Source organism: Bufo gargarizans, chromosome 2 (genome assembly GCF_014858855.1).
Source record: "Bufo gargarizans isolate SCDJY-AF-19 chromosome 2, ASM1485885v1, whole genome shotgun sequence".
Classification (NCBI taxonomy): domain Eukaryota; kingdom Metazoa; phylum Chordata; class Amphibia; order Anura; family Bufonidae; genus Bufo; species Bufo gargarizans.
In genome coordinates this window covers 412,677,219-412,696,723 of record NC_058081.1, presented here as the reverse complement: position 1 = coordinate 412,696,723, position 19,505 = coordinate 412,677,219, and the positions used below count along the sequence as shown (strand labels likewise).

General features: G+C 41.7%; 1 protein-coding gene across 3 annotated transcripts in view; it reads right to left on the bottom strand.

Moving 5' to 3' along the window:
- The window catches only part of DOCK2 (dedicator of cytokinesis 2), a 1,177,826-nt gene that overhangs the window by 637,709 nt on the left and 520,612 nt on the right, over positions 1 to 19,505 (bottom strand). For all 3 annotated transcript variants that reach the window (XM_044280877.1, XM_044280878.1, XM_044280879.1), the window contains one exon: positions 6,147 to 6,295. In XM_044280877.1, the coding sequence (XP_044136812.1) occupies positions 6,147 to 6,295 (149 nt within the window). The remainder of the gene's footprint in view (positions 1 to 6,146; positions 6,296 to 19,505) is intronic.

Here is a 19,505-nt window from a genome sequence, read left to right as displayed (position 1 = left end):
TTGTAAAGCCTTTTGTGACATGTATTAGCAGAAAAAGAAAAAATATATTTGTCGTTCAGCAGTGCAGTTATATATTCTAAAGCCCTATTTGCCCTGTATTCGTGGCAAAAGGAAAATATATTCGCCATTCAGCATTGCACTTATATGTTGAAAAGCCTTGTTTAGTGGAAAAGTGGAAAAAAATAAGGCCCCTTTCACATGAGCGAGTTTTCCGTGCGGGTGCAATGCGTGACGTGAACCAAATTTTCCTGTTCACCTGGACTCAAAGGAAAGGACAGAAATCCATTGGCTGTGCTCATACAGATTTCATCCAAACCTCCACTCACCAAGGCAAGTACAGAGGACTGGATTGTGTGGACAGGTTGGTTCTGTGGGACATACACAGAATACAATCTATTGGAGGTGTTACCAGAAACATTTATTTGCCTCCCGCTCTTCCTGTATAACGGCTCCGAGGTGCTCACGGCTATCGTAGGGACGTGGTTCCAAAGAAACTTTGACAGTTTTTTCGGTAAGCTGGTGATCATTTCTCAGGACCTTATGTGGCTAGCAGCGATATGGACCAGGTATATTATGTCTGGATCAGTGTCAGCCACAGATCTTGTTTTCTCTGTCTATCGAACGCACGACTTTATGGAATGATATTCATAAATCAAAGGATGAGGTCACGTTCAAGGAAGTGGACAATTTATTCCAATGTCTTTACTCGCATTTCTTCAGACACTTTAGAATCCACTTATCAGCAACCCAGTTCATCAAGGTGACGGCATCTGTGGCATCAGCGCATTGTGAAGGAAAAGTTCCTCAGTAAGAATTACCCATTCTGAGTGCTGGGATTCATCACGGAGCTGGCCATCAATAACATCTAGTATTGAACTAATGGACGACTCTCATCTCGGACCTTGTCCACAATTTTGAGGAACCCTCGGATGTCTTACATGTATTAGACATGATCCCTGCAGTGCTTACTACATGTTATACAGCTTCTTACCATTCTGTTACAGCGGCTGTGAGACCTTCACATACTAAGGCTTATTTATGAAAATTTTCCCATAACCCAACATTTATCAGGGTTAACTTAAATTGCATTGTAAAAAGGAATGTGTCACCTATGATTTTTTTTCTTCCAGTTAAACACAGATAGTGATAATTATCCTTTTTTCTAATCTATTTTTAATATTCTCATTGTATAAGTTTTTATTCTATTTGCTAAGCATCCATTATTGGGACAGCAATTTCACCAAAGCTGTTAAATTACGGTACTGAAAAGAAGGCTGTCAGAAAACGACAGTGATGTCACAAAATCATATATAACTCAGTGAGAACCAGACAGGTTCTCCAGCTCTGTACCCACAATGGGTCTTTCACTTAACATCTAGAGTTGAGATAAGTGGTACCTTGTCGATTCGCTCATCCCTATTTATGATTATTTCTTACAGCTAATGGGAAACCCAAATGTTATGTCAGAAAATTAGAATATTTCATAAAACCACAGAAAAAAAATATTTTTAATACAGAAATGTTGGCCTACTTAAACTTATGTACAGTACATGCACTAAATTCTTGGTCAGGGCTACCTTTGCATGAATTACTGAATCAATGTGGTGTGGCATGTAGGTGATCAGCCTGCACTACTGAGGCGTTATGGAAGTGATAGAGATGTTGATATTATTCTTGATTAAGTTAGATAGCCCCCATATCCCCTAGAGTGAAGACATTACAATATGGCGCTTGCACTTAGATGTTTACATAGTTTGCATACCAGAGTTAGTAAAAAAAAGTGCACAATGTGCAGATGCCAAGTGTTATCTCTTTTCTTATTATTGTATTCTCACCAATGAAACAATGCCATGAGCCTCAGGGGGGGATGCCCCTTCTGATGTACTTATAAACTGCTTCACTTCCTTAAATAAAGGAGAAACTGCTTTGACCCTTGCCTGGTGTCAGTGTGGGTTCTTCCATGCATGTAAAACCCTAGGAACAGAACAATTTGGAGCAGTAGAGCAAATTAATTAGCCCTGATTGAGGGCATCTTCAACAGAAGCCAAGGTTGATTTGATTGTGGCCTTCACCTCTTCTGCATTGTTGGATCTGGTGTCTTTCCTCTTCCTCTTGACAATAGAGAATCCATGGGGTTTATGTCAGGCGAGTTAGCTAGCCAATCAAACGCAGTGATACCATGGCTATTAAACCAGGTACTGGTACTTTTGGCAGTGTGGGCAGGTGCCAAGTCCTGCTAGAAAATGAAATCAGTATCTCCATAAAGTTTGTCAGCAGAGGGAAGCATGACGTGCACTACTATTTCCTGCTAGATGGCTGTGCTGACTTTGGAATAGTGATGAGCGGCATGGGTCATATTAGAATTCACAATATTTTGTAGAATATTCGTCGACTACTCGCAAATTCGAATATTTGTTATATTCTACGATTTTTTTTTACTCAAAATCGGCAAGGTAATGATTGTGTAATATGCAAATTTTTGTAATTCGAATTTTCGGATTCTAATTTTTTATTGCAAATTTTTCAACTTACAACTATTAGACAAAGAAGATTATAGCACTATATTAGCTAAATTGCTCTATATTTTTTTTTTTCGAATATTCGCTATATTGCTATAACTTTGTTTTTTCGAATATTCGTAATATTCTAAAACAAGAATATAAAGCAATATAGCAAATATTCGAAAAAAACGAATATAGAGCAAAATTCGCAAACACTAATACTCCTAAAGTCAAGTACATTGCAGCCTTCTTATTGGCCCACAAGCTAGAAGCAGGGAGGGAGGGAGGGATTATGTGTACTGATAAAAAAATAAAAATTAGAATATAAAAAAAGGGGGAAAAAAATTGAATATTCGAAATTACGAATATATTTAACTATATTTGAAATATTCGCAATAAAAATTCAAAATTTTAATATTCGTGATCAACACTACTTTGGAATTGATATAACACAGTGGACCAACAACAGCAAATGACATGGCTCCGCAAACCATCAATAACTGGAAACTTCAAACTGTACCTCAAGCAACTTGTATTTTGTGCCTCTCCAGACTCTAGGACCTTTATTTCCAAATTGACCTTCATTTGAAAATAGGACTTTGGACCACTAATCAACAGTCCAGTTCTTTTTCTCTTTAGCCCAGGTAAAACACCTATGTCATTGTCAACTGAAACAGTTGTAGCCCATGTCCTGGATACGTCTGTGTGGTGGCTCTTGGAGAACTGGCAGTCGCAGTCTACACCTTGTGAATCTCCCAAATTCTTGAATGGCCTTTTCTTGACAATCCTTTCAAAGCTGTAGTTATCCCTATTGCTTGTGCATCTCTGTCTACCACACTTTTCCCTTCCAGTCAACATTCCATAAATATGCTTGAATGCAGCACTATGAACAGCCAGTTTCTTTAGCAATGACAATTTGTGGCTTACCCTAATTGTGGAGTTGTCTTCTGGACAACTGTCGAGTCGACAGTCTTCCCCATCATTGTGTAGCATACTGAACCAGACTAAGGGACCATTTAAAGCCTTAGAAGCCCTTATCAGGAATTGTGTGTTAATTAGCTGATTAGAGTGTGATACCATAAGTCTACAATATTGAACTTTGTCACAATATTCTATTTTTCGAGATAGCGACTTATGGGTTTTCATTAGCTGTAGGCCATAATCATTAACTTTAAAGGAAATAAAGTTTAAACTGAGAAAATGTACCATTTTAAGGGAAAAATATGTTGAATCAGAATTTCATGGTGTCAACAAATCCCCAAAAAGTTGGGACAAGGCCATTTTCACCACTGTGTGGCATCTCCCCTTCTTCTTACAACACTCAACAGACGTCTGGGGACCGAGGAGACCAGTTTCTCAAGTTTAGAAATAGGAATGCTCTCCCATTCTTGTCTAATACAGGCCTCTAACTGTTCAATCGTCTTGGGCCTTCTTTGTTGCACCTTCTTTATGATGCGCCAAATGTTCTCTATAGGTGAAAGATCTGGACTGCAGACTGGCCATTTCAGTACCCGGATCCTTCTCCTACGCAGCCATGATGTTGTGATTGATACAGAATGTGGTCTGGCATTATCTTGTTGAAAAATGCAGGGTCTTCCCTGAAAGACATGACGTCTGGATGGGAGCATATGTTGTTCTAGAACCTGAATATATTTTTCTGCATTGATGGTGCCTTTACAGACATGCAAGCTGCCCATGCCACACGCACTCATGCAACCCCATACCATCAGAGATGCAGGCTTCTGAACTGAGCGTTGATAACAACTTGATTTGTCCTTGTCCTTTTTGGTCTGGGTGACAAGGCGTCCCAGATTTCCAAAAAGAACTTTGAATCGTGACTTGTCTGACCACAGAACAGTCTTCCATTTTGCCACACTCCGTTTTAAATGATCCCTGGCCCAGTGAAAACGCCTGAGCTTGTGGATCTTGCTTAGAAATGGCTTCTTTGCACTGTAGAGTTTCAGCTGGCAACGGCGGATGGCACGGTGGATTGTGTTCACTGACAATGGTTTCTGGAAGTATTCCTGAGCCCATTCTGTGATTTCCTTTACAGTAGCATTCCTGTTTGTGGTGCAGTGTCGTTTAAGGGCCCGGAGATCACGGGCATCCAGTATGGTTTTACGGCCTTGACCCTTACGCACAGAGATTGTTCCAGATTCTCTGAATCTTCGGATGATGTTATGCACAGTTGATGATGATGATAGATACAAAGTCTTTGCAATTTTTCGCTGGGTAACACCTTTCTGATATTGCTCCACTATCTTTCTGCGCAACATTGTGGGAATTGGTGATCCTCTACCCATCTTGGCTTCTGAGAGACACTGCCACTCTGAGAAGCTCTTTTTATACCCAATCATGTTGCCAATTGACCTAATTAGTGTTAATTGGTCTTCCAGCTCTTCTTTATGCTCAAATTTTATTTTTCCAACCTCTTCTTGCTACTTGTCCCAACTTTTTGGGGATTTGTTGACACCGTGAAAATTTGAATCAACGTATTTTTCCTTTAAAATGATACATTTACTCGGATTAAACGTTTGATCTGTCATCTACGTTCTATTACAAATAAAATATTGACATTTGCCATCTCCACATCATTGCATTCAGTTTTTATTCACAATTTGTTTAGTGTCCCAACTTTTTTGGAATCCGGTTTGTACTTGAAATAGATCACTCTGTGTAAGATTTTGAATCGAATTATTGAAATTAATTAATTAATTTTTCAATGATATTCAAATTTATTGAGAAGCACCTGTATGTATAAAGTCAGGTAGAGGTGCTCTGAGTCACCCCTGGTTAAGAGAAATCCTCTTCATCACTTGACTGAAATTACTCAGGCAGATGCACTGTGTGGACATGATAAAGTATAGTAATAACAAGTGTAAGTGACAATTTTTCAGATAAAATCTTTTTTGGTATATAATCTAGTTCGTAAACATGAGAATAACACAGAGACAAAATAGGGAAGATCTATAAAAATACTGCACATAAAACATTGTTGCTGCTTATATGGATTAATATGATTGCAGCTCTAAGGCATATTGGAAATTAAGACTTGAAAAGCAGACTCATTTTATAACACAGTAACATCATGAACGCATGAACATCATTAGTACAGCAGGACAAGGATCCAAAAATCATTGCCAAGATTATAGAAAACTTCTGTTTCACAATAGATAGTATAGCATCTATAGAACCCTGATCTTCTCATCACAACCTATTAGTGAACTAATGCTACATCTACATTTTAGCATTCCAATACTCTGTTGTGTCAGAGTACTGCAATTGCTGTATCCGGCATAGCCGGACTCCATCAGGAGTTGTTGGGTCCCTGTTCACAGTTTACCAGAATACCGTAACACAGATGTAAACTGAGCCTAACTGTGGCAAGAACATTTGGAATAAAGCCCACAAGACCAGTTTCCTGATTTCATGCTTCTGAATACCCCTTTACAGAGTGGAAACAGCAGGCAATTATCAGGAACCATTTGTTAACAATAATTGCCTGCTTGGCAGAGGAATTGCACCTTTACACAGAGCAATTATTGGAAGGAAGGCCTGATCACTGGCTGTAGTAAAGGGGCCTTGACAGTAAAAACAATAAATAATTTTATCCGAGTAAACAATGTTAGTAATTACTATTCTTACCTCATCTTGACTGCTGAGCACCTCCAGAATGCTGTTGAGTAAATCCACACAATGCTTCTTATCTCTTGTTTCGGATCCATCCAGTCTTCCTTGTTCAAGCCATTCCTTTAATTCTTTGGTGATCATGGGTAACAAAATATCACGGCATTCTAAAAGAAAAGAAACAATGCATTTCTGTAATAGAATTCTAATTATCAACACTATTAGTGTGACACTCATATAAGGCTTTGCTCACATCACTGTTTAGCCTGTTTAGGGGCAGGAAAACAGAAACGACGGATTCGGCACATAACTGAGCCGAAACCTAACAGATACCATTATAGTCTATGGCAGGGGTGGTCAACCTTACAGACACAGAGCCCCCCAAAAAAACATATGACTACCAGGAGCCACAAGCTATACATTTACACACGGGGACCATATTTTTTGCCCTGCAAGATGTACCTAGGTTTTCATAAAGAAAACTAAGAGAATAAAAATATTTTTCAGCAGGCCTAACACAGACCTAACCAACCCATGCTCAAATCTGAACCCCCATGCTCAGATCAGGACCCCCCATGGCTCAGATCAGGACCCCCCATGGCTCAGATCAGGACCCCCCCATGGCTCAGATCAGGACCCCCCATGGCTCAGATCAGATCCCCCATGCTCAGATCAGAACCTCCCATGCATAGATCAGAGCCCCATGCTCAGTTCTATCATTTAAAAAAATCTCTTCCCTTTCCTGATCAGGCACTGGGCTCCTGCTCGGGCACCTGCTACTCTGCAGGTCTGACACGCTCTCCACTGTGACCTGATGAGCATAATGTCAGGTCATAGTCCATGTCTCCACATACTACGTTCTCACACTGTGTGCATCAGGACATAGTGGAGAGTGAGCTGAAGCTGCAAAGTAGCAACAGTGCCCGATCAGGAAAAGAGATCTGAGCATGGGGTGGAGAGTGAGCCGCCTGACTGCTTTCAGGCTCCACAGCTAGAGCCGCACTTGAAGAAGCAAAGAGCCGCATGCGGCTCAAGAGCCATGAGTTGGCCACCCCTGGTCTAAGGGACCAGTGGGTTCCGTACGGCTCAGTTATGTGTCAAATCCGTCCTTTCCGTTTTCCTGCCCTTAAATGGGGCAGGAGAATGGAAAGGCTGAACGGTGATGTTAACGAAGCCCAAGATTAGCTACATTGGGGGCAGACCCCATGTATGGACATATTAAAACCTAAGCTCATTGATACATTCATATAAGAGGATTGCAATCACATTCCAATGTAATGCTAAAAAAGATGTACTCCTGTCAAATTACATTACTTCCCGTCTGAGTGACCATTAAATCAAATTTTCAAACAAAGCAAGGAGACAGCACCCATGAAGTCCATGCAGTGATCCAGAGGGGAGGTAGGCACTGCAGGAGTGCTATGGGTTTTGATGATGGTAGCAGTACTCAAAGTTCACATAAATCTCCCCGGGCCATGAACAGTGATTGGAGGGCATGCCCTTTCTTACTTTGTGGCACTCCCTGAACATCTGGGGCTCCTCCCTGATGGTAGTTGGGGTGCCCTTGATGTTGGATGTTTGTAAGGGTGCAAGGCAGGAGTATGTAGGGAGGGAAAGGCAAAAGGCTTAGTCCTGAAGAATATCACAAAGCTTACTTTTTTCAATGGCTGTGTATAGGTTGTAGCCATGATGGTAGCAATCCTAAGTCTCACTCCAAGTTCACTTTGCAATCCTCACAAATAATCACAGGGGTCAACTCCCTTCTCATTTTCTCACTCTTTCTGCAGTTCCTAGACTACGGGGTGCAGATCTTAGACCCAGGTCGCCAGTACATCTCAAAGTTAGGTGAGTGCATTCAATCCATTTCACAAGTAGTAAAGACTGCATGCCTGAAACCAGTGTAGGCCTTAAAGGCTCTAAACTAGAGATGAGCAAAGCTTTTGAGATTCGGTTCATTTCAGGTTTGCCAAATTTTTCAAAAAGTTGAGACCCAAATTGATTCCACCCAAACAAAGTTGTGCCAATTGCCCAGAAAATATGGTCTCCTAGGACTCAGAATTTTTAGGAGAAGAGGTTATCTATTTTTGTTAATTTCTTGCACATTTTGGCATTTTCTCTCCCCCTCCCTTAAGTTCTTGAATGCAATAACAGCAAGAACAAATAATGTCAGAGTGACACTAAAATATGAGTAAAGGCATTGTTGATGGAGTTAACAACAGAGTGTTTAAAAACACACTGCACCGTTGAATGTGTTATGATTTTATATAATACAATTTCCAAAAGTTACCACTTATTGGGGGCAAGTTTAACCACTTCCAGACCGGGCCATTTATCCCCTAATTTTGCAAATCTGACATGTGTCAGTTTATGTGGTAATAACTTCGGAACACTTTTACTTATCCAAGCCATTCAGAGAATGTTTTCTCGTGACACATTGTACTTCATGTTAATGGTACATTGGGTCAATGTTTTACCTTTTGTTCATAAAAAAATCCAAATGTTAACAAAAATTTCAAAAAAATTCTAATTTATTTTAAGTTTGAATCTCTCTGCTTTTAAGACAGATAGTGATGCCTCATAAAATATTAATTAATTAACATTCCCCATTAGTCTACTTTATGTTGGCATAATTTTAGTAATGTAATTTTATTGTTTTAGGACGTTAGAAGGTTTAGAATTTTAGAAGCAATTTTTGACATTTTTAAGAAAATTTCCAAAGTCAATTTTTTTAAAGACCAGTTCAGTTCTGAAGTCACTTTGTGGGGCTTACATAATAGAACCAACCCATAAATGAACCCATTTTAGAAACGACACCCCTCGAGCTATTCAAAACTGGTTTTAGAAATGTTGTTAACCCTTTAGGTATTCGACAGGAATTTGAGCAAAAGAGAAGTGATTTCAAAATGTCACTTTTTTGCAGATTTTCCATTTTAATAATTGTTTTCCTGGAACACATCAAGGGTTAACAACAAAACAATTCTCAATATTTATTACCTTTATTCTGCAGTTTTCAGAAACACCCGATATGTGGTCATATATCGCTGTTTGGGCACACAGCAGGGTACAGAAAGTAAGGAGCGCCATAAGGTTTTTGGAGGGAAGATTTTGCTGGAATGGTCTTTGAGCACCATGTTGCAGTTGAAGAGACCCTGAGGTACCCCCAAACTGAAACCCCCCTCAAAAGTACCCACATTTATACCACCCAAGGAATTTTTAAGGAGTGTAGCGAGCACTTCCCTCAACAGGTGTTTCATAGAATTTTTAATACTTGGGTGTGAAAATGAAAAATTACATGTTTTTTATTTTTTTACAAGAAAATGGTGCTTTAGGCCCAAACTTTCTTTTTCACAAAACACAACAGGAGAATATCCCCCCACAATTTGCTACCCACTTTCTCCTGAATACAGTAAGACTCCAATTGTGATTGTAAACTGTTATTTGGGGATACGCCAGGGCTCAGGAGAAGGGAAGGAAAGGCATCTGGATTTTCTAACATGGAATTTTCTGTCATGGTTTTTAAGAACGATAACCTTTTAATTTTTTGTTGAATGAGCAGCGTGAGGGCTTATTTTGTGTGAGACAAGCTGTAGATTTTATTGGCACCATTTTGGGGTACAGTTGGCTTTCTGGTTGCTTATTATCTAATTTTTTGGGAGAAGAATTCACAAAAAAAGCTGTCAGTTTTCATTTTTTTGTTTTAGACTGTTCTTTTGATGGAGTAGATCATGTGATATTTTTTATAGATCAGGTCATTACAGATGCAAAACCAAATATATCAATTACTTTTTTTTTTTTTGTTTTGCACAAACATTTTTTAGAAAAAAAATCATGTTTTTGTGTTGCCATTCTCTTAGAGCCATATTTGACTATAGTCTTGTGTGAGGTCTTGTTTTTTGCAGGACGAGGTGACATTTTTATTGCTACCATTTTGGGGTACATATGACTTTTTGATTGATATTATGTTTTTTGTGAGGTAACAAAAAAAGCTGGTTTGGCATAATTGTTATAAGTTTTTTTTTACACCATTTACTTGATGGGGTAGATCATGTGATATTTTTGTAGAGCCAATTGTTATGGACTCGGTGATACCAAATATGTCTATTTCTTATTTATTTTTTTACACTTTACACAATAAGAGTGTAACAGCGGCTGCTGTGCGTCGCTGTTCCCCTGCTTAGCACCGCGGTCCCAGGCGCCGTGCTCAGCGGAGATCTGTGGCCAGTGCTTCCCATTCACCGCTGCAGCCCTGGACTCTGTCTGTGTGTGTGCTGCGGTTCTGTGCATCCGTTCCACAGTTTCCTCTCAGCCCTGGCCACAGCATGCTTGCTGCTGGTTTCTTGCAGCACTTCCTTGAGGGGGCGTGCGTCACTTCCTGGGCTTTGTGGGTTAGGTCATGTGACCTCGCTGACCAACCCTAGTCCTCCTGCACTTATAGAAGTGGCTCCGTCCCCTTCTCAGATGCCTCAGTGTCAAGGTCCTTTGTGTTTTGCTAAAGATCATGATATTCACATGTGTTCCTGGATTCTGCAAACCGTCTGATGGGGTACATACAACTTTTTGATTGACTAACATTATTTTTTTTTGCAAGGTAAGCTAACAAAAAAATATGTTTTGGCGCAATGTTTTTTTTTGTTTTTTTTTATGGCAATCACCTGATGGGGTAGAGCATATGATATTATTTTAGAGCTGGTTGTTGCAGATGCTGTGATACCAAATATGTTTTTTTTTTTTTTCTCCTATTATTATTTTTTTTTAAAATAACGGATTTGTGGGGAATTCTTTTTTAAATGTAAAACTTTTTATTTTATTTTTTCAAAACACTTTATTTTTTATTTTACACTTTGTGTCCCCCATAAGGATATATATATATATATATTTACTATTCAGTTCACCTGACATCGTAGCCCCAGTTACAGGGGAAATATACCCCCCAGAAAGGCTGTAGCAGTTAACAGCACTGTACAGCCTCAGTGCAGGGCTGACATCTGTTGAAGACCCGGCAGCTCCTGCACTCCCCTGGCCCCAGCGGTCACATGACCACTGGGCTGGGACAGGAAGAAGCATAGCGCTTCCTGATCTGTATACACAGCGCTTGTTGAGCGCTGTGTATACAGCAATCTAGAAGGCAGGGACACCAAGGAATGGACTCTGCCTTCTCTCTGGGGTGTTCTTCTGTCACTAACAGTGGGCCCCCTGCTCGGCAGCTGCACGATTACTGTGCAGCTGCCATCTCTGAAATGACATTCCATAATGTCCATTCAGAGATAAACCCGACCGCCCAGGACATTTATAGTAAATGGGTGGTCAGGAAGTGATTAAACTTATTAGGAACAGCAAGAGTACAGTGTGGATGTGGAAAGGGTAGGGTAGTTGTGGCATTTAGTCACAATAGTAGCTGCAGAAGTGGCAGCACAGCATGAAACGGACAAGGTGGTAAATCGGCAGTTTAGGGATAGTGGTAGTAGTAGTAGTGGCTGATGTATAGTGTAAAGGCCTCCTTTACATGATTGTATCTGTTTTTCAGTCCGCAAATCAGATCCCTAAGCATCCTGCACTTTTCACAAGCTCCATTCTTAAACTGTCTTGTCCACAAAAAGGACAAGAATAAGACATGTTGTATAATTTGTAGCTTGGCTTCATGGATGTGGACAACACACAGATTACATCCATGTGTTGTCTGCATTTTTTGTGGCCCTATAGAAATGAATGGGTCTATATTCAATCCGCAAAATATACGGATCAGATGCGGACCGAATATATGGTCGTGTGCATGAAGCTTAATGGTGGTGGCAGTAGGGGATTAGCAGCAAGGAATAGCAACTACATCAGTAGCCACAGCAGCAGCCATATGGCATAGAACATATTGGCAGGCAGGCAACAGCAGTGTCACGATGGTGGCAGTGGCAGAAGTAGCCATATGGTATAGAACATGATGGTAGAAAGGCAGACAGCAGCAGTGGCATCATGACAGCAGCAGCAGCAGCCATACAGTACAGAACATGGTGTTATGCAGGAAGACAGCAGAAGTGGTAAGATGGGATACCTTCAAAAAGACCAGATATAGTCCAGATATAGTCAGTGAAAATTTTTGGTCATCACCACACCTTCCGTGTCACTAAATCCATCTCTGAAACTAAAGGCTGGGCAAGAGAGAACAGAGAGAGAGAGCATACTGAGCCAGTTTGGCCCACAAGTCATACTGCCCAGAATTCCATGGGGTCAGAGAACACAGTATGCAACTGGGAAAGGCTGCAGTCATATAACTGAAATGGCTGCTGTGACTTCTGCTACTTGCTGTAGCTGATACAGTTAGAAAGGGGTGACTAAAATTTGGGTGAATTGAATTCTACAGAGGTTAGACGGCACACCAATTTTGGTGTCGTTGATCTCAGGAGATGGTTCCCAAGCCAAACTCAATAAATAAAAATAGGCTCCTGTATTCCACTGTGTTGCTTTGCATGCTGTATTAATTTATTAAGGTGGGTATTCCAGTAAATAATCAGAACTGAACTTTTTCGGCCACAAGGCCTTCTTCAGAGTGTTGAAATATACATTATGTATATTTTTTTTATGCAGCGGTACTCTGGCTTCCCAGGTGAAAAGTCTTACCACAGCAACACTGCCTGGGCTAGAACACAAAAATTAAATTTGGGAGAAGGTGTGGATGTGCACCACATTTGCTGACAGAAGAGATTTCATTTTTTGTAATGAGCAAAAGTGGCGATTTTCTTGCTTGCTTGGTGAAAAATCCCACCAACAGTGCCTGGGCCACAGCTCAAAATAGTTAAACTTAGGCAAAGGACCAGAAGTTCTCCAAATTTATTACAACTAAGTGGCACGGCAGCAAGCTAAACTGCCAGCAACTTGGCCAGTTGGGAGTTCTGCATGCACATAAGATAATTGCTGATTGCAAATAGTTTTCTCATGGCCACACACACATTCTGTTATGCATGTCTCATGATGGAGCAGAGAACAAAGAAGTAGGAGTCTGGGCAGGAGAAGAAGCGGCTGATAAGGACACTGTACTGCTTGGGAATGTGGGGTGACTGCCACAAACAAGATCAGGAGAAGGAAGACAAACTTGTTTTGACTGGGAATACTGACCAGTTCTATTTTCCCACAGGATCTGGTGATGTTGAAACAATCTTATTTATCCACAATTTTGAAAGGGTGCCAATAATTTTATCTAGCCCATTTTTACAGTTTGGTGTGACATTAGGTGCTTTTTTTCTCCTTTTTTGGTTTTGTTCCAATACACACAAATAATAAATAATACACACAAAGGGAATAAGCATGTGTATAGCAAAACGTGTTGCTGCAATACTCTTCTGTGATAAATACTTAATTTTCTTGAAAAATTTCAGGGATTTTGCACTGCACTTGCAAAATTGGTCGCCGACGCCCACCTAACAAACAGACTGATTAAAGCTTATTTCTCTGTGGCACTGGGCTCAGGGGGACAAAAATGTAGCATAGCACCCACAAAAATTATCACTGTAGTTTGTAGATTTAACACCAAGAACACCAGAATTGTTGCCTATTCTCTCCCTCACAGCAGCAGCATCCTCTCCCTACACTAGTAAAAGCTGATGTGACATGTGGCGCTACGTGACTCCAGCTTATGTAGAGGCTGGGTCACATGCAGCACTGGCCAATCACAGCCATGCCATTAAGGGCACACAAGTTAAACGCTTGTTGATTGGCTGCCCTGCAGCTTTTCAACATGCGCCATTAAGTCGCCAAACACCGAACTCAAACCCGAACTTTTAATGAAATGTTCAGGTTCAGGGTAAAAAAATCCTAAAGTTCGGTACAAACCCGAACTTTACAGTTCGTGTTCGCTCAACCCTAGTGCTGAGTCCGCCCTCAGATGCCTCAATCAATAACAATTGCGGCATCTATTGGTTAAGCAAATGGAATCATACATTGCCTTGCTTCTCTGCATTTAAACTCTTATCTTTTATGTATTATGGCATGACTAAGGGCTCCTCTGCCTGAAACCGGTCGGCACTTTTGGGGTCATTTATCAAGCTGGTGTAAAGTAGAACTGGTTTAGTTGTCCATAGCAACCAATCAGATTCCACCTTTCTCTTTCTAAAGGAGATGTCAAAAATTAAAGGTGGAATCTGATTGGCTGCTATGGGCAACAAAGCCAGTTCTACTTTACACAAGTTTGATAAATGATCCCATATGTTTTTAACTTGTTGATGTCCTGAGATGAAATAAAGACACTTTATGCTAATCATGGAAGTTCTGAGCAGACTATTCTTCAGATAACATGTTTATCCTGGGATCCAGCCCTGTTTTCATGCACCGCACCGTTTATGGAGGTTAGGTGGTTGTATCCTACACTCTTACTTGCTTATAGAATTACTGTGCCTCAGTATTAACAGGGTGGTCAAATATATCTATAGATGGGAAAATTTGTATGTGGTTTGGTTTTATATGTGGTCATGGTGGATAAATAGAGTTAATATTGAGTTAAGTTGTAATTGATGGGGGAACTCTGCTCCTTGGGGAATTAGTAGGGGGGTATAGAGGTAGGTTTATATTTTAACTTGGCATATTTTTATATATTGTAATTGCATTTTTTTCTTTTAATTAATTAAATAAAAGGGGGAAAAAATGATGTCCTTTATCCTTAATCGTTTTGATATGGGGGAGATATAGTTAGAAGATGCAGTGTGGTGTGCAATGGTGTTTCCTTATATATTTTGTTTTTATTTACAATTTGTGCCCCATTCCTTTATCAGGAAATACCAGGCCTTTGGGGGAGCATTCATTTTTTATTATTGTTGATTTTTTCCCCCCTGTAACTGGGGATGCAGGCATTAACAAAACTGTTGAGCTTTATTGCAGAGCTGGAAAGAACCTGGTGTGGATATACCGTTGACCTCTACAATTCTTTTGTGTATTGAGACTGATGGGGTACCTTGTATGTATATTGGTCTGTGGATTATTAATCATTTACTTTATACCCATTTTATATTACTTGGTTGTCTGATGTTCCCTATTTACTTATTTATGTGCTATCACTAATAATAGACTAACATCGGCCGGGATGTTTCACAAACGCACGTTCACGATCCGCGCGTTCGCGGCGGGCCCCTTTCACTTTAATGGCAGGCGAACCTAAAAAACCTTCAGGTTATATTTGCAGCCACCAAATACTTACTAGAAGTGCACAAATAGTCCCACAACATGGACAGTGACATTCCAGAGGGGGATCAATGGCAAAAATTCCCCCCAATTGTTGTATTTATTAATCAGGGGCCATTTTTATGCGTCTTAAAGAGAAACTCTCAAAAATGTGCCCTGCTGGAGCATATAAGAATTTTATTTTAGGCCACAAGAGTACGGGCCACAAAAATTAGGCATTCACCTAAAGAACAAGTAATTATGTGGCTGGAGGTATATTAGGTTGTCAGTGGATAACAATTTTACTGCAGGCCAGTGGAGTACAGGCCTCAAAAATTATGCATTCACCTGACAGAAAAGAACAAGTGATTATATGGCTGGAGGTATACTAGGTGGTCATTGGATAACAATTTTACTGCAGGCCATTGGAGTACAGTCCCCAAACATTAGGCATTCACTGGACAGAAAAAAAACAAGTGATTTTGTGGCTGGAGGTATAGTAAGCGGTCAGTGGATAACAATTTAACTGAAGGCCAGTGGAGGACAGGCCCTAATCATTAGGCATTTACCAGACAGAAAAGAACAAGTGATTATGTGGCTGAAAGGTATATTAGGCGGTCAGTGGCTAACACTTTTTCTGCAGGCCAGTGGAGTACATGCCCCAAACATTAGCCATTCACTGAACAGAAAATAACAAGTGATTATATGGCTGAAGGTATATTAGGCGGTCAGTGGATAACAATTTTACTGCAGGCCAGGGGAGTATAGGCCATAAACATTAGGCATTTACCGGACAGAAAAGAACAAGTCATTATGTGGCTGAAGGTACATTAGAAGGTCACTAGATAAAAATTTTACTGTAGGCCACAGGAGGCCCCAAAAATTAGGCATTCAACAGACAGAAAAGGCTTTTTATGCCGCCATATATACATAAGACAAGGACAATTCTATGTTCTCAATGGTGGCTTATATGTGTGGGCTGGCATGAGGAAATTCAATTATACGTGGTCGTTACAGGTGTTTGAATTCCTCCAAGATCCATGGCTCACTTATTTTTAGAAATGTGAGGTAGTCCACACTGTCGTGAGCTAGTTACGATCCCCCTGCTGCACTGAACGTCCATTCGGACAGGACACTCGACAAGGAGCAAGCCAAGAGTTCCATGGCAAATTGTGCCAGCTCTGGCCACAGGTCAATCCGGCACACCCAGTAGTCAAGGGGTTCCTTGCTTCTCAGAGCGTCCACATGGGCAGTTAACCCAATGTAGTCGGACACCTGTCGGTCTAAACATTCCCTGAGGCTGGATCCGGAGGGCGGCTCTCAATGGGTTGGCTGCTAGAATGATCTCATATGCAAAGTGACCAACACATCTTCAAACCACCCTCTTCTTGCAGGCGTGGTAGGATTCACCAGCGCCCACAACAGCAGAATGCATCATCTCTCGCAGCAAGGCCTGGAAATGCTGCATTCTGACAGCCCTCTGTGATGCTGGTGACATGTCCGCCATTTTGTTTTCTTACCGGGGGTCTATGTATGTTGCCACCCAGTACTGGTCCTTGCCCTTTATGCTTTTTATAAGGGGGTCCCTCTTCAAACACTGGAGCATGAAGGCCCCAATTTGCACTAGTTTGAAAGCGGTGAAGCGCCCTGGCTCCTGCTCATTGCACAGGAGAATGTTGTCCACGGTCTCCTCCCCCTAGCAACGGACAACACCAGGGATCCCCGAAAAGTTTCAAATCCCCCTCAAAGCCTGCTCTTCTTGCTCCTCCTCCTCCCCCCAGCCACCATCCTCCTCTGACTCCTCTACAGAGTCCTGCTGACTTGTCTCAGATGGGTAGCCCCTTCTGGGAATTCATTCAGCATTGCGACTTCTCCTGCTCCTGGACGGCTTGATCAATGACACAACGCAATGCACGCTTCAGAAAGAAGGCGTAAGGTTAGATGTCATTTATGGCGCCCTGGCTGCGACTGATCAGTTTGGTCATCTCATCAAATGGCCGCAGAAGTCTGCATGAGTTGGGCATGAGCAGCCACTTGCATGGTGAAAAGAAACCAAGCTGCCCAGAACCTGTCCTGCTGCAGAGTTTGTACAGGTAGTGGTTAACGGCACGTTGCTGCTGGAGCAGCCTATTAAGCATATACAAGGTGGAGTTCCAGCGCGTTGGGCTGTCACAAACCAGACGTCTGACGGGCAGGTGGTTTCGCCACTGAATGTCAGCAAGGCGAGCCATGGCCATGTAAGATCTTCAAAAATGTCAAAATATTTTCCTGGCCTGCCGCAAGACATCCTGGACCCCGGGGTATTTGGTGACGAATTGCTGCACGATCAGGACGTGTGCCATGCACGGCACGTGTGTCATTTTGCCCTGTTTCAGCGCACTCAGCAGATTTGCACCTTTGAGCTTACCGCGACGTATGCATTGGCAACACTATTGTCAACAGCTGGCACGTTTAAAAAAGCCCACACTGCGGAGTCATGTGCCGGCGTCCTGGGAGCACAAGATGTGACCGTGCATGGTGGATGGCTCGCTCCAGATACATTTGCAGTTTGCTTTTTGCCTCCTGTGCACTGCGATTTCTGCCTGCTTCTCCTCCCTGTCTGCTGCTCTGTCTCTCCCTCTGAACTCCACCGCTCTTCCTCTCTTGTGGGCAACCACATGATGTCCATCAACATTTCATCATCATCATCACCTTCACCACCACTGACATTAGAGATCTCTGAGTAGGCAGCAACAGCGGGGACCACCCTCCTTGGGCTGATCTGGGTACTGTCACCAGACTGCTGGGTGGCGGCCGTTGCTACCTCCACTTCCTCATCCGATGCCAAGAATGGCTGCGCATTGGTAAGGTCTGGGAATGGATGAAAAATAATTCCTCTGACTCGAGTGGAGGGGCTATGGTGGTGGTGGTGGTGTCTTTGGGGGTGCACACAGCAGAGAGTGAGGAGGGTGCAGCTACAAATGATGAGGAGTCAGCCACTCAACCAACTCTAGTGTGTCATTTAACATAATCGCACGCACCTTCTCCAACTGCCTACTTAGGCTCAAGCCTGGTGCACCTGCCCGACCCCTACCACCCCTGTGGAACGGCCTGCCTCTTCCTCTGCTTGTCATTTTCAAACTGACTCTGTGCCAAAGTCCCTAGAGAAGAGCAGTATTTGTGGAAGCAGATATATTGCAGGCCTCAATCAGTATTTGGTGGAAGTCGGTATATCGTACCCCTCAATCTGTATTTTGTGGAAGCAGGTATATCAAACCCCTTAATCAGTATTTTGTGGAAGCAGGTATATAGAACCCCTTAATCAGTATTTTGTAGAATTAGGTATATATCGCACCCCTCAATCAGTATTTTGTGGAATCCGGTGTATCGCATGTCTCAATTAATATTTGGTGGGAGCAGGTATATTGCACCCCTCAATCAGTATTTTGTAGAAGCAGGTATATCCCACCCCTCAATCATTATTTTGTGGGAACAGGTATATAGAACACCTGAATCAATATTTGGTGGAAGCAGGTATATCGCACCCCTCAATCAGTATTTAGTGGAAGCAGGTATATCACACCCCTCAATCTGTATTTTGTGGAAGCAGGTATATCAATGCACCATCTTTTCAATGTATTTTTAATGCACCACCTTTAAGTGCAACTCTTTAAGTGCACATACCGAATTATACCAGAATTGGACCAGAAGGGGACCACAGGTGCTTACATAGATAGTTACTGCAAACTATTTTTCACTTTTTTTATCTTGCGCCTCCCACTTTTCCAAAACCTCCTGAAATACCCCCACACCCATTCAACCCAGCAAGGAACTATTCATCTCTTTCTCTAACCTTGTCATCTGACAGCTTGCACAAACCTGTTTGGCAACATAAAACACTTCCTTCCCAAACACACACAGATACCTCCTGCCCTCTCTTATTGTCATCTATTAACACTTTCTCTGCTTCTCCTTATTGCTGGTGATATCTCTCCAAATTCAGGCCCCCCTCAGTAAATCCCCACTATCACCTCCATGTCCCACTACAAATCTCATTCTAAAAATTTCTGCAACCCCTTAAACCTAATAACCATTCCTCTGACCCCTGCTCTTATGGTTACTCTTGCAGGAGCATTATGGAATGCTTGCTCTGTCTGTAACAAACTGTCCTACATTCATGAACTTTTCCTCTCTCAAAAACTTTCCTTTCTGGGCCTCACAGAAATATAGCTGACACCCTCTGACACCTCCTCCCCTTCT